Source organism: Harpegnathos saltator, unplaced genomic scaffold (genome assembly GCF_003227715.2).
Source record: "Harpegnathos saltator strain DR-91 unplaced genomic scaffold, Hsal_v8.6 scaffold38, whole genome shotgun sequence".
Lineage (NCBI taxonomy): Eukaryota > Metazoa > Arthropoda > Insecta > Hymenoptera > Formicidae > Harpegnathos > Harpegnathos saltator.
The window spans coordinates 1,287,407-1,300,614 of record NW_020230183.1 but is presented as its reverse complement, the minus strand read 5'-3'; the positions used below and the strand labels follow the sequence as shown (position 1 = coordinate 1,300,614).

At 52.7% G+C, this 13,208-nt stretch overlaps 1 protein-coding gene across 6 annotated transcripts in view; it reads left to right on the top strand.

Moving 5' to 3' along the window:
- The window catches only part of LOC105190040 (hemicentin-1), a 205,937-nt gene extending 193,150 nt beyond the window's left edge, over nucleotides 1-12,787 (top strand). For all 6 annotated transcript variants that reach the window (XM_025300672.1, XM_025300668.1, XM_025300670.1 and 3 more), the window contains one exon: nucleotides 11,594-12,787. In XM_025300672.1, the coding sequence (XP_025156457.1) occupies nucleotides 11,594-11,703 (110 nt within the window). In that variant the 3' untranslated portion in view covers nucleotides 11,704-12,787. The remainder of the gene's footprint in view (nucleotides 1-11,593) is intronic.
- The last annotated feature ends 421 nt before the right edge of the window (nucleotides 12,788-13,208 follow it).

Sequence of the window (13,208 nt, the reverse complement as noted above, 5' to 3'; positions counted from 1 at the left end):
GCATGAGTTACGGGCCGAGCTAAACGGGGCGAGGCGAGACGGAGAGGAGCGGACGCGCGAGATTAAAGGAACAGACGGAGGCGTGAAAGCGTGGAGAGAGCAAGCCACGTCGATACCCAGAGGATAAAGAGGGGGAGAAAAAGACAGAGAGAGAGAGAGAGAGAGAGAGAGAGAGAGAGAGAGAGAGAGGAGAGAGAGGAGAGAGCCGGGAGAGTTCGCTGCGATACAGTCGACGGATCCGATAACTAAACCAATTATCCCGATGCCCCGATGAGGAAGTTTTATAATCCGTCCGTCTGCTCCCCGCGCTGTCGCGTCGCCACCGCGAATTTCCCGGCGCGGAAATTTTTCTTCCGACTGTCTCGTCGCTATTCCCTGATCGCTTTTGTGTGACGTAACTTCCTTTCCCCGTCTGTCCTTTCCTCGCGTCCCATCTATCTCTCGTCGTCGACCGATTCGGATCTGTGATCGCTGGATCGTTATGACCGACCGAGCGTCTCCGAGACGAAGTCGCTCTTCTGTCTTTCTGCCTGCCTGTCGTGGATTTAAATGGCTATTCGAAGTAACACGCCTCGCGTATAACGCCGAAAATTATGCATTTATCCTGGTGAAATTCTAACTTCGTAAAATAAAGTAGACGATACACGTTGACTCACCGTGCTTATTTTGCAAACGGAGTATGATAGCGATATTCTCTCGGTGAACGTACGTGCGCTTACAGAGAGAGGAGGAACACGATATTTTCATGAAACGAATGCAACCATTGCGTTGAAGGGCCGTAATATAGATTCGTCGGTGAGTCGAGAAGAAACGAATGGCGAGATGTATATGGGTCACGCCGGTGTCCGTACTCATTATTGTTATTTGATTCGTAAACGTAGCGAGAGAGAGAGAGAGAGAGAGAGAGAGAGAGAGAGAGAGAGAGAGAGAAAGAGAGAGAGAGACGTTTGACAGGTCCACAGCAAACGTTGAGTGTCGACTACGATACCGACGAAACACACGTCGCTATTTTGGCCATACCACAATAGCTCAAATTACGCGTATGTGCATTGTGTCATTCGATAACTGTGAATGCGATACGTCGACAGATGTTCTGAAATCTATACCCGAATTCGAGCTACAGACCGCTCGCTTTTGTACATAACGCAATATCGTGCCGAGAAGTAGAGCGGAAGATGAACGAGAGAAGGAGAAGAAGAAAGAGAAGGGAGAGAGATAAACATACGAGAAAAGAAAAAAATTACGAAAGAGGTCGGAGTAATACAGAGGTGACTTTTAACGGTTCCGGAATGAATGCAACATTCTGTGCTATTCTTCGCGATATTCCTCGAGTATTCCTGTCATTCGACCTTTCATAGTTGAGTAATCAAACTTTAACGCCGCCACGGAATGCAGACAATCCGATCGGAACTGTTTCAATGGAGATTGATCGGCCCGACCATTTGCGGTTTGCACTAAGTCATCCAATTGGATCTATCCACGTCCACTCGTGACGCAATGCGCGAAATTAGATGTCCGTTCTATTACATCACGCCGAAGGAAAAGAATGCCGCCACAGGCACAGCCACATTTGTCACGATTTGCACGAGACGCGCGCGTGCGCGCGCGCTGCTTTTCCCTCTCTAGTCTCCCTCCGAGGTGTTATCGGCGAATCTGCAGATAAGGACGAAAATGCAGACAGAGTGGAATGTATTATTAAACAGTGAATAACCTGTTTGCCCCTCTCTGAGGCGCCGCGCATTCGTCGGGGCGCTGCCTTCCGCGATCTTGACTCCACTGTTGTGAATTGAAACAAGCACCGTTATTTCTAGTGCATAGCTTCCGACGTTATTTCGCCGTTATTTTCCAGCAGAGAACAAGCTTAGGTGCACGTGGCTCCTCCGCTTACGCCCTTAACCCTTTATAACGCCGTGTAACTTTGCAGTTACCGTATATCTTAATTTTTCAAGTCTGATTTCATTGTATATCGCACTCGTAACAGTACTAGTGTGACTTTAAAACAACAATATTGCCACTTACCCACTTACGACAGTTATTAATGCCAGCTATTAATGTCTGTTTCTCGAGCCGTGGAGAATATTATTTGAATGTCGTATTTATAAGGAAATATATATGTATATTTATAAATTGAAATTTAACCATTAATTGCTATCCCAGGATATCAGTGTTTGCTATTTTCCTGTCGTATATATCTTTTTCAGAAGTAAGAGTCGCGGAGTTGTAGAAAGTTAACGCTTCAATTTCCATTCGACGCAGCGTGACGCACACGCGTATGCTTTACGAGACTGAATTTCATCGCTCGTGTGCTTCAAGTGTCTCTCTCTCTCTCTCTCTCTCTCTCACACACACTCTCTCTCTCTCTCCCTCTCGCTCTTTGAGCTGTTCGCTTTAGGAGCTGTCGTAAAGTCCAGCGAAATGGACTTACGAGAAATTCTCGTTTAACCAATGCCACGTCACGAACGACTTTTCAAGATCACCTATGCGTTTCTTGCGTCTCAACCTCGTGAACTCGCGCGCGCGTGAGCGAGCGAATTTCTCGTGCCGCGATCGATTCGCGTTGAAACTAATTGCATGCGCAGTTCCGAGAATTCTTTGCGCTAACTACTGCACGAGCTTCCGGCCACGCTTACGCCGCTACGGCCGTAAACGATAATCGGGAAACCTCGGGCAGTTTCCTGCGGCACGAGAGGGAAAGAGGGAGAGAGAGAGAGAGAGAGAGAATGAGAGTGAGTGAGTGAGTGAGTGAGAGAGAGAGAGAGAGAGAGAATGAGAGTGAGTGAGTGAGTGAGTGAGTGAGTGAGAGAGAGAGAGAGAGAGAGAGAGAGAGAGAGAGAGAGAGAGAGAGAGAGAGAGAGAGAGAGAGAGAGAGAGAGAGAGAGAGAGCGGGGGAGGAAGTGTCGGATCGCATTCGCGTATACAACGAGAAACCGCGGTTTCGCCGCCTCACCCAAATAAACTCGCGATTCGCGGCGTAATCGTTTCCCCGAAGGAATCACCGAGCCGTGACTTACATTCGTTTCCATGGAACGTAACGTTCAGACCGGATCTCACCGATCTATCTATCCCGGCAATTTTTCCTCGGCAAATTTACATACGCCGAGCGTCGACTTTTTTCCATTTTCCCCGGAAACTTATGTCTTATAACGATTTCCTATTTTTCCCGCTTTTGGTCGGAAACGGCCGTCGGCGTGCCGTTCCTCCGAATAAATTTCTCGACGCATCCTCGCGGCCCAGGCATCGGGGCTTAGAACGCCGCGATAACGCTCGACTTTATCCTCCCAAAGTTGGACGAAAGTCGACGCTTCGCGAGGCTCGTACCTTTTAAAGGGGATCTCACACAGGTAGTTGCGCTCTCCTTTGAATTTTCAAGCGGAAAATCGAATGCGCTATTTCGCGAGGCGAGGAGCCTTGCCGACGCCGACTACCCCTCGCGCTCGCGACTAGCAACCGTGAGTTTCATTATCCGCCGCACGGGATCCGGCCTCCTGCTTGCGCGGAGTGCGCGAACATACGCGCGCACCCCCGTTCGGGGGGGAGGAAAGGCTCACCGCGCGCAACCAAGTTTAACGGAGGCGCACCGCCGTCGTTGCCGTGGTCGGGTCTTCCTCCTTCCTGGACCTTCGCGACGCTTCCTCCTTTCGAGATGAATAGCCTGGAGGAGGAGGAGGCCGACGGGCGTTACAGCTCGTTCGTGACGCAATGCTCACGGTTACATTGTATTAACGCGCCGCCTATTCGTCGTCCTCGTCGTCGCCGCAGTACCGGATGCCCGCCCACTAATGCCGCGCGGAAGGAAAAAAAAAAACGCGCAATAATTCTCGACAGCTGCCGCCATCCCGCGCGCACGCCGCGTCTCCTCGTCGTCCTTGCGCCAGGACTCGCGCGGCGCTGCAAATCAGGCCGCCTTAATGGGATTACGGCGAGCAACCCGGTGTAGCGGGAAACTACTTCGACGAGCTTTATGATCGAGATTTTCATAAGGGAGATCCTTTCTGCCGCTCTCTCTCTCTCTCTCTCTCTCTCTCTCTCTCTCTCTCTCTCTCTCTCTCTCTCTCTCTCTCTCTGTGCCTCTATCTGTCTCTCTCTTTCTTGACGCCGGGGTTGGCGACCTCGGCGGAACAGGAGGAGGAGGAGAAGGTGCAGGAGGATGGGGAACGAAGAGGTTGGCCACTGCGCGCAGGTATATTTTACTTTCAAGGACGAGAGGAGCGTGCGCCCGAGGCGCAGCCGGAAGTTCGACCGTGATTTAAGCGACCGCGGCACTTCGAAAGTCGCGGAAGCGTTATAAAAAAGGCGAACACCCGCGAGGACCGAGTGAAGAGAGGAAAAGAAGAAGAGGAGAGAGAGAGAGGGAGTGAATAGCGAGTGGTCGCGGTTTATTAAGCGGCGCTCTCTACGGTTAAGTATACCCCGGCTGAAACTACCCCTCTCGGAAACTCCGCGAACGACGACGACGGCGATGGCGATGACGACGACGACGACGACGACGACGACGACGACACGCCGTTGCGTCGGCAGCGACCCGGCCTGCGTTTGCTTCCCGACATCTTCTTGATACAAGCTTGTCCTGATTCGACTTTATCCTCTGTTTTCCTGTTCATTTTTTTTCACTATGTAATATCAGGTAATAATTCAAGAGCGAGAAAGAAAAGAGGAAGAGGAGAAGGAGAAGTTGCTTATTTCGCCGCGCACAATTTTCATTAACGCAAAAGAGTTTAATGCAAATTACTCGTAGACATGAAATATTCTACGCCGCGCGCGCGATGGCTAGGACCACGGCAATGTAATTTCAACAAAGCCGGCCGACGTTTCAGCACGCCGACGTAATTTCGAAACGCATAGATGAAGTCATTTTGAAGCGGGCAAAACAGCCGTTCGCGCGCGCGCATTGCGCGAACTAGCTGGTATTTTGCAACTCTTGATTGGCGTTTTATCAGATTTCGGAGGCAATTCCTTCCTAATCCGCAATAAATGTTGTTTAATCTGCTCGCGCATAACCAAGTCCATGTCCAACTGACGGTTACATATTTCACGTGTGAGGGACAATGCGCGAACGTCGCGTAATGAAATCAGCGATTTCGCCCGCGCGCCGTTAAAGTGCCGCCCGGGCGGCAAAATGTAGCGGTAGAATCCCGCTTGGTCGCCGTGCATAAATTCAGCGAGAATTTTCGGCGGTTCGTCGCCGAAACGGTCCGTCCGTCCATTTACTCTACTCCGCCCGCGCTCACCCGTCCATCCGTCCACGATTTCTCGCCATTACGTCGGATCGACACGTTACCGTCGAGATATCGCCGCCTTCATCAGTCACGAGTAAACATCGGCGACAGCTGATTTGCTAATTGGTGCCATACATCTGAGCCCAGCCTTTGGATACCCGGTCGCATACAATGGCACAGAGCCGCTAATGCGGCCGCAAATAGCGCCGGTAAATTGCCAATCCCGCGATTAATCGAATTTGATTGGATCTTCGCGGGAACTCGATTACGTAGGTGCAGCCTATGGAGTTCCACTTTTCCGATCGATCATTGCGGCCGTTTGATCGATCGATCGATCGATCGATTGATCGCTCGCTCACTCGTTCAGGCCGCGATGTGTGTTCGACGATTATCGATATCCGTGCGGGATACTTTGCGCGAGCGCCTCGGTCGTAAACTTTCACGCGCCCGCCGAGGAAAGCTCGATCCTTCAAGTTTATCGGAGGGCACATTGCCGAAATTCCTTATCCAAATCTCAACGAACGAGACCGCCGTTGCGCAGGATGCCACGAAGCGACGTGCATCTCGCGCAGCACAAACTCTCTTCGTTTCTCTCGTTCGCTCTTTCTCTCTCTCTCTCTCTCTCTCTTTCTCTCTCTCTCCCTCTCTCCCCCTCTCTCTCTCTCTTTCTCGAATGAAGGTGGCTATTACGCTCGAATCTCGGTATTCTAATTTATAAGTAACAAGAATCCGGGATGAAAAGGTTAAAGTTTAACTATGTTTAACTATTCGCTTAGTGGCGCACGCGCGCGCCCCGGACATTCAACTTAACGTCGCTGGCTGCGGTCGGAGATAATTGCATGCGCGCGTTACTTGCCCCGGTACCGGTTCCCAGGCCGGTGGCCGCCCTGTTTCGTGACGAAAATAACAGGGTTTCCAGCGATGTCGTTTTGCGCAGTGATTATTATATTATTTGCATAAAACTCGAAAACCGTTTGCTCGCGCGCGCGCGCGCGAGCGCAAGATATTTCCATCGCGCACCGTTTAATTTGCAGTCCGATGAGGGCGACCGCGCCGCTGGCGGCAAATGTCAAAGAGAAAATTTTCGGAATCGGTTTCGTGGGCGCGCATAATTACGCGCGGAATCCGAGGCTGCCTTCGACGCGGCGGGATTCCGCGGCTCGAGCATTTCGCAAGGCATGCGACCGTCATCATCGTCGTCGTCGTTTACGACCTCTCTCGTCCATGTCCGTATATCGAGATTAGGTTTTCTCTTCTCCGCGATTACACCCGACCCGCGGGTTAATCTATCAACGTCAGGCGCGTTATCCGCTGTTACTAACGCGGATTTAAGGCCCCCGGTTAGCGAATGTTACGTAACTCGATGGTGCCAGCGATGGCGGTGGTGGTGGTAGTGGTGGTGGTGGTGGTGGTGGTAGTGGTGATGGTGGTGTGGCGGCGGCGAGGGCGGCAGGGGTAGCACACGAGTGCCGGAATAATTACCGGCGTGTCTGAATAAGCAATAAAAGCATTTTCAGGTGCGGGCTCGGCTTTTCCCGGAATACTTGGGGAAAACGTAGCGTGTAACGGTTTTACCGCGTTCTTGCTCTCTCCCTCTCTCTCTCTCTCTCTCTCTCTCTCTCTCTCTCCCTCTCTCTCTCTCTCTCTCTCTCTCGCTCTCGCTCTTCACGACGCTCTCTGAACATTAGACTCGCCACTGGCTAGATTCCATCCGCGATTCCGGCTGACCTATATATATTTTTTCCACGTTCCACGGACGAAAAGATTTTGGAAAGTGCCGTTGGAAAATTCAGTACTTACCTATCGCCTCCACCACCGCCGGCGCGAACGAGCGAGCGAGCGAGCAAGCGAGCGTGCACTTGAGTTTCGTTTAATTTTCCGACGTATTTACCTGTCGATTCCCGACGTTTGTTCACTTGTCTATCGACTTCGCGTGCGCACGAGTGCAGTTTGCGCGACGGCAATTACGCCTGTTAATTTTCAAGCGTTTCTCTCATCAACATACTCCCCGCCGGACGGATCGTCGTCGCCGTCGCTGCCGCTAAATTGTCGCGTACGGCGATTGCAAGTACGGCCGAATGTGCGCATGCGGGCCAACAATTTGCGCGCTTGCCTTCTTCCACTTGGCGCGGACTAAATACCCGGAGAAATTACGGTATGCGCGATAGTCGGACGGTGCGCTTCGGCTGCGCATAGGCTACACGGGACAGTTTAATGCCTTATGAATAAAGGCGATGGGCTACCTCAGGCAGTCTCGTGTTCTGCTCGAGGAGACTCGCTCGTGCCGGCGGGTTCTTTCCATTAATAAGACGTTGCTCGTTAAAAATGAAGTCTAGCACTTCGTTGCTTTCCCCCATCCTCTCTCTCCGTCTCTCTCCGTCTCTCTCTCTCTCTCTCTCTCTCTCTCTCTCTCTCTCTCTCTCTCTCTCTCTCTCTCTCTCTCTCTTCCGTCTCGTAACTGCACACGCTTACGACGTGGTTCGTCAGTATTAAAGCTAATTGGACGCGATCGCGGTAAATGCGACGTCATGGCGAATGTAGCGAGCGTGCGCGATGCAGCAGGAAGCATCGTTCCCCGATGACGGTGTAATTGATAATCGCCTCGTTTCCCGATCACAGCTGCCGATCGCTCGATAAGACTGCTCGCGTCGCGTTAAATAAACGGCTGACACGCTTAACTGGCTGTTTATGGTGACACTTTTATCGGGAAGTTTGCGGAGGCGCCAGACGGGAAATCATTTATTCGCAGGGTAATAAAAAGAGAAGATAAATGGGCGATGACGCTCTGCGTCTCGCTCTATGTACATCTACAGCGTCTTGTGTAATACATTAAAATCCTAAACACCTCGCCGTAACGATCTGCGTCGTGCATTTCGCGGCTGAACTTATGTAAGCACTCAGCGCCCGACGTCTTACTGCGTTACATCAACGGCTCTCTCTCTCTCTCTTTCGTAAGGGTAGAGCGTATTGTCGAGCCGAGGCTCTCCATCGAAAAGCCTCGAGCGGTTTCATCCCTCCCGCTCGCGCACACTTGCTGTCGATTTACCTTCGCGGGCCGTCGTTTCGCGAGTCTCGCTCTCTTATTCACTCTCTCTCTCTCTCTCTCTCTCTCTCTCTCGCTCTTTCACTCCCTGTATCTTCCTCTCTCTCTTCGCTCCTTTCCCGCCTCTCCCGCCCCTTTCTTTCTTTTTCCCCCCCGAGATGCTGATGCTCGTTTTCGCTGAAAAATGAGCGCTTCTTGCGGCTGCGGTCGTTCGTCGAATTGCGCGTCGTAAATTAGCTCGCGTTCCAGACGGACATAGGCGGGGGTAGAAACGGGGGGAAGGAGGCAGAAAAAAAATACGTTTCTGCGCAGAAATCCATCCCGCCGCCATCGTTGCTGAATGGGTGCGCGCGCGCGCGCGCGCGCGCGAGGGGCGGAAGGAGGGAACGTGGCGTAGGTACGTGTGTAGGTGCAGCCTGGAACGGCAGCGCGAGGTGAAGCGAAAGAAATGCGACCTCTCGCACGGGCGAGTGCGCCGCTTGATCCTTTCCGTTGGTCTTTGCCGGCGGGATGTCTTGCATCAATCTCCGGTCGTGCTTCGACGGAGGCCAATCGGCGTTGGACGAATGGACGCAGAGATGCAGAGAGAAAGAGAGAGAGAAAGAGAGAGAGAGAGAGAGAGAGAGTTACGAATCTCACGTGGGAGCTCTCTCGCGCGTAAGGGAACGCGTTGTCGCTTCTTCGTGTCGCGTTATCCGAGGATTGCTCGTGTCTCATGTGTCCGTAGGATACATCTTCCTTTGGGATACCGTACCGCTCGTCGCGGAAAAGGGACGTGTTATGTCCCAGGACGATTATTAACCCCTCGTCTTGGCATCGAACAGCGTGTCGAGTATCGTGTCAAGATAAGCTCAATTTTCGGTCTTTTGCCCGCGTCTTATATTTCTCTTCTCCGCGTCCCTAGATAATACAAATATACTACTCGATGGTTTCACGATGGTTAATCCTTTGCTTGTTTCTCGTTATTTCGCGTCCAAAGAAAATAGTGTTGGTAGATCGTTACATAACTTATGTCGGATATCCTCGCTTTTCGCGGGCGTTAATTGCTCGACTCGTAAGACGTAGTCGTAGACGCTCGACGAGAACGAAAGTATACGTTGCAGTTGTATTTGCAGTCGGATGTACTTTGCGTAATCGCGCGGAACTCCTGCAAGAGTCCCCCCCCCTTGTCCCAACAGAATGTGACATCGAGCCCGAGTTTGCGACCGATAACGGGCACGTTACTCGGTTGGCCAAGGCGCAAAGTCCGAAGGGAGGTGACGACTCCGAGGCAAAGGGTTGATTGAATATCGCACAATCGAACGGGCAAGAGCGTCTTCGTAACAGTCGTCCCGCGCGTATAGAGATTTATTCCATCCCCGCTGAAATTCCAAGTTTGCCGGTACAAGTTTCCCTTTCGGGTCATCCGGTGTGACGTTCTCGTTTCCTGCCGAGGAGCCCCTAATCCCGTTAGTGCGAATCCTCGTAAGGGAAATTATCACGGACACGCACGCACGCGCGCACACAGCCCTCTCGTTTCGCGCGCGATCGCAATGTTAAGAAGAGACGCGCGTCTCGACGCAATCTAATATTACTAAGGCGCTGCATAAATAATACACTTAAGTACCTCGCGTACTCGCGCCGAAACGCCTTGATAATGAACTTTCGCGATACCCGCGCAACTCGCTGCATTAATAATAACTTCAGTATTGTTCCCGGATAAGACACTTATGTCCTCGTCCCCGCGTAAGAACCGACGAGAAGAACTTGTTGTAGTTCGACGGCAACTTCGATCCTCCCATGTAAGTGATTACCAGTGCGGCACCTGAGGATTCTCCGCGCGCGCACGGGGACATGTCTCTCTTCGTGGGAGCCGCCGGGCACCTCTATGTCCCGAAACGTCGAAGTTAATTCCGCGTTCGCTCGGTATCAATGCGCCGGCAAACTCTCGAGAAACACGCGCGTGCGCGCGGAAACGCCGCGGGTATCAATGTTTAAGCGGAATCTCAGTCGTCGTTTCTTGCACCGAGCCGAGTCGGGGGACAAACAGCGGCGTTATTGCAACAGTATCTAACGTAATGTGTCCGCTTAAATATTTGATTTATCCGAAATCGATGCGCGGTGCGGGGGAGGAGGGGGGGGGGAATTCGACTCTGTCCCCCCTAGGGGCGGACATTCGTGGGGAGGAGGACCCCTGCCTCAACCTTACGTTCACCGCCAGGGTGGCGCGCACCGCCCGTTCAGGCGACGAGCGCTTAGTAATCTTGTCGTTATTACGCTGCGTCGCTACATTGTGCCATTCGTGTTTACGCCCCGCGGCGTGGGGCGCGGTTGAAATGTGATTACGACGACTGAATAATTTCATGAACGATGAATCTAGCGCGTATGCGCATTCGTTCGCTCGCGCGCGCGATGCGATTCCGTATCGTCGGGACTGCATATTTTACGTTTAGATTAATTAACAATCAGCCGCAACGTCGCTCGTTACCGATTGTAACGCAATTTGTACATCGAGCGCGCATAGACGCGAAGCCCGGTGCGCCGCTTTCAATGGTCTTGCACTCTTAACACTCGCGCGTACACACACACACACACACACACACACATGCACACACGGTTGATAATGACTCACATACAAACTGATGCGCTGCTAATTTTGTGAAATAGTGGTTAATTATGCGCGATTATTCTAACAGGCATTAATATCGCTTCGATTATCGCGTACGCTCAATTCATTCTAATGCAGAGCCTCCGGCTGCGGCAGCCAGAGGCTGCGTTCCGAAACAAATATCGCGCGCACATTTAACACGGTCAGATCAATTTATCACGATACGTTTGCTTGATCCCGCCTGTCAATTCGCGCCGGACGGTTATGCTGCCGTTGCGCTTTCTTTTTCCTTCGATGTGGCACGAAATGGAGGGAAATCGTGCGTCGGCCGATTTTCAGCGCGTTTTCCCAGACTCGTCGGATTAATAAAAGTTTGCAATCTTCTCGCTATCGGCTATATGCACGGTTATCGAAATATTTAATGCCGAAGGAATTATCCGTAACCCGCGCGTCCAGGAATCTGTGATTACGGTAAAACTTTGAGGTTCCGCTCACATTCTTCTCGTGCATATGAGTTTCCCCGGGCGGGAAAATGGGAGAAGCGAACGCAGAGAGAGACAGAGAAGGAGATAGGGAAGAGGAGATAGAGAGAGAGAGAGAGAGAGAGAGAGAGAGAGAGAGAGAGAGAGAGAGAGAGAGAGAGAAGGGAGCGCGAGCAACGATGTAAATTTCTCATTCGCCGCATCCCCGGCCGCCTAGTCCCGGTCTGAAAATAATTTATGTATATGCGGCTTTCTTGGGTTTCAGGGGAGCATCCGGCGGCCATGCAGCACGGGAACTCCAGCAACAGCGGCGCGGCCACGAGGACGCTGGCGTTGCTCCTGTTGCTCTTGCATGCCGGCTCCTTCGCGAGGTGACTGGTCGATCACGAGGAGCTGCAGTGAGAGAGTACGGCCGACGATACTTTCAGCCAGGCGATCCAGACGACGAGAGGGGTGGTGCGAAGGAGAGATCAGGGGGAGACCGCGGAGCACCATCCGCGTTAGCCACCTGCCGGACTCCATAAATCAGCCCGATCTTCTTTTTTCCCCGCACTGTCGCGATCGACTCGCGCCGTCGAGCGGAGGGGGTGTGCGCGAAGAGAGCAGGCGAAGGAACAGAGGGCGAGATGCGACCAGAGAGTTGTCGCGTCGAGCTAGGCGCGCAAGGAGAGCACGAGAGAGAACCTATTCTCGCCCTCGCCGGAGCTTCCGGAGCACGGAACTTTAGCGGTCCCGCGCAGTCCGGTTGCTTGACTCTTTACCATCGAGCACAGCCGTCGCCGTGCCGCGCGTGTTCGTAGCCGCGCGTTTCCTCGCGAGGTCGAGGAACGCGCACGCGAGTGAACGCGATCGAGCGAGTGACGGCACTCGCGGACGATGACGATGGAGACGGGCGAGACGCGTCAAGAGCAACATGGTAGCGACTGTCAGCCCCGGGTACGAGGCGACGTGACACCAGGCGTCTTCCACGAGAACGAATGACTTCTCTCTTTGCTCTTCTCTCTGCCTCTCTCTCTCTCTCTCTCTCACACACACACACACACACACACACACACACACACACACACACACACACACGTCGACGCGGCCGTGGGGACGGAATTAGCATTTCTTTTCCACGGACGCGAGCGCGTGCGGAGACGTAGAAGAGATCTATCAATCCATCTATTCATCTATCGAGGAAACGCGGCAACTGTGGCTTTGAGCGTGGAGCTCGTGCTGAGGTAAGAACCAACTTGTTTTCGTGCGCTCGGTCGGGCCGGCCTGACCCAGAATACTCCGGCAAAACCGCCGCGTGGAATTCTACTCAATTTCTAGTCGTCGGATGCGGCGCCGCTTCTTCCGCGGAGAACAAATATTTTGAGGTTCGCAGCAGCGGCAGCCGCCTTCGCGCTCGCGCAAACTTGCCAGAAGTGTGTATGTAGAGTAAGAGAGAGAGAGAGAGAGAGAGGGAGAGAGAGGGGGGGGGGGAGGAGGAGGGAGAGGTAGACAAGAAGCTTATAGCCTCATGTCGCCGTGTCATACGACTGTCTCGTAAGCCGCCGGATGCGCGCTCCGAGAATTCGCTGAAACTTTCCGTCACCGGTTCCCTCCCTATCTCTTTCTCTCTGCCTCTCTCTCTCTCTCTCTCTCTCTCTCTCTCTCTCTCTCTCTCTCTCTCTCTCTCTCTGTGATGCAATTCCTTTCCAATCGACCGCGGATCAGCGGCCGTGTATGCCGCGTAATCTCGCGTCTCACGATGGAATCTTCTCAGATCGGAATAAGCGAGCGCTGAGAGAGATTCGAAATTAAAATATGCCCCGCGACGTCTTCTTTTCTCTCCCTCCAAATTCACGATCCAGCTCAACGATTCGCCTCGCGCGTCTTGTGCCGCGTAACAA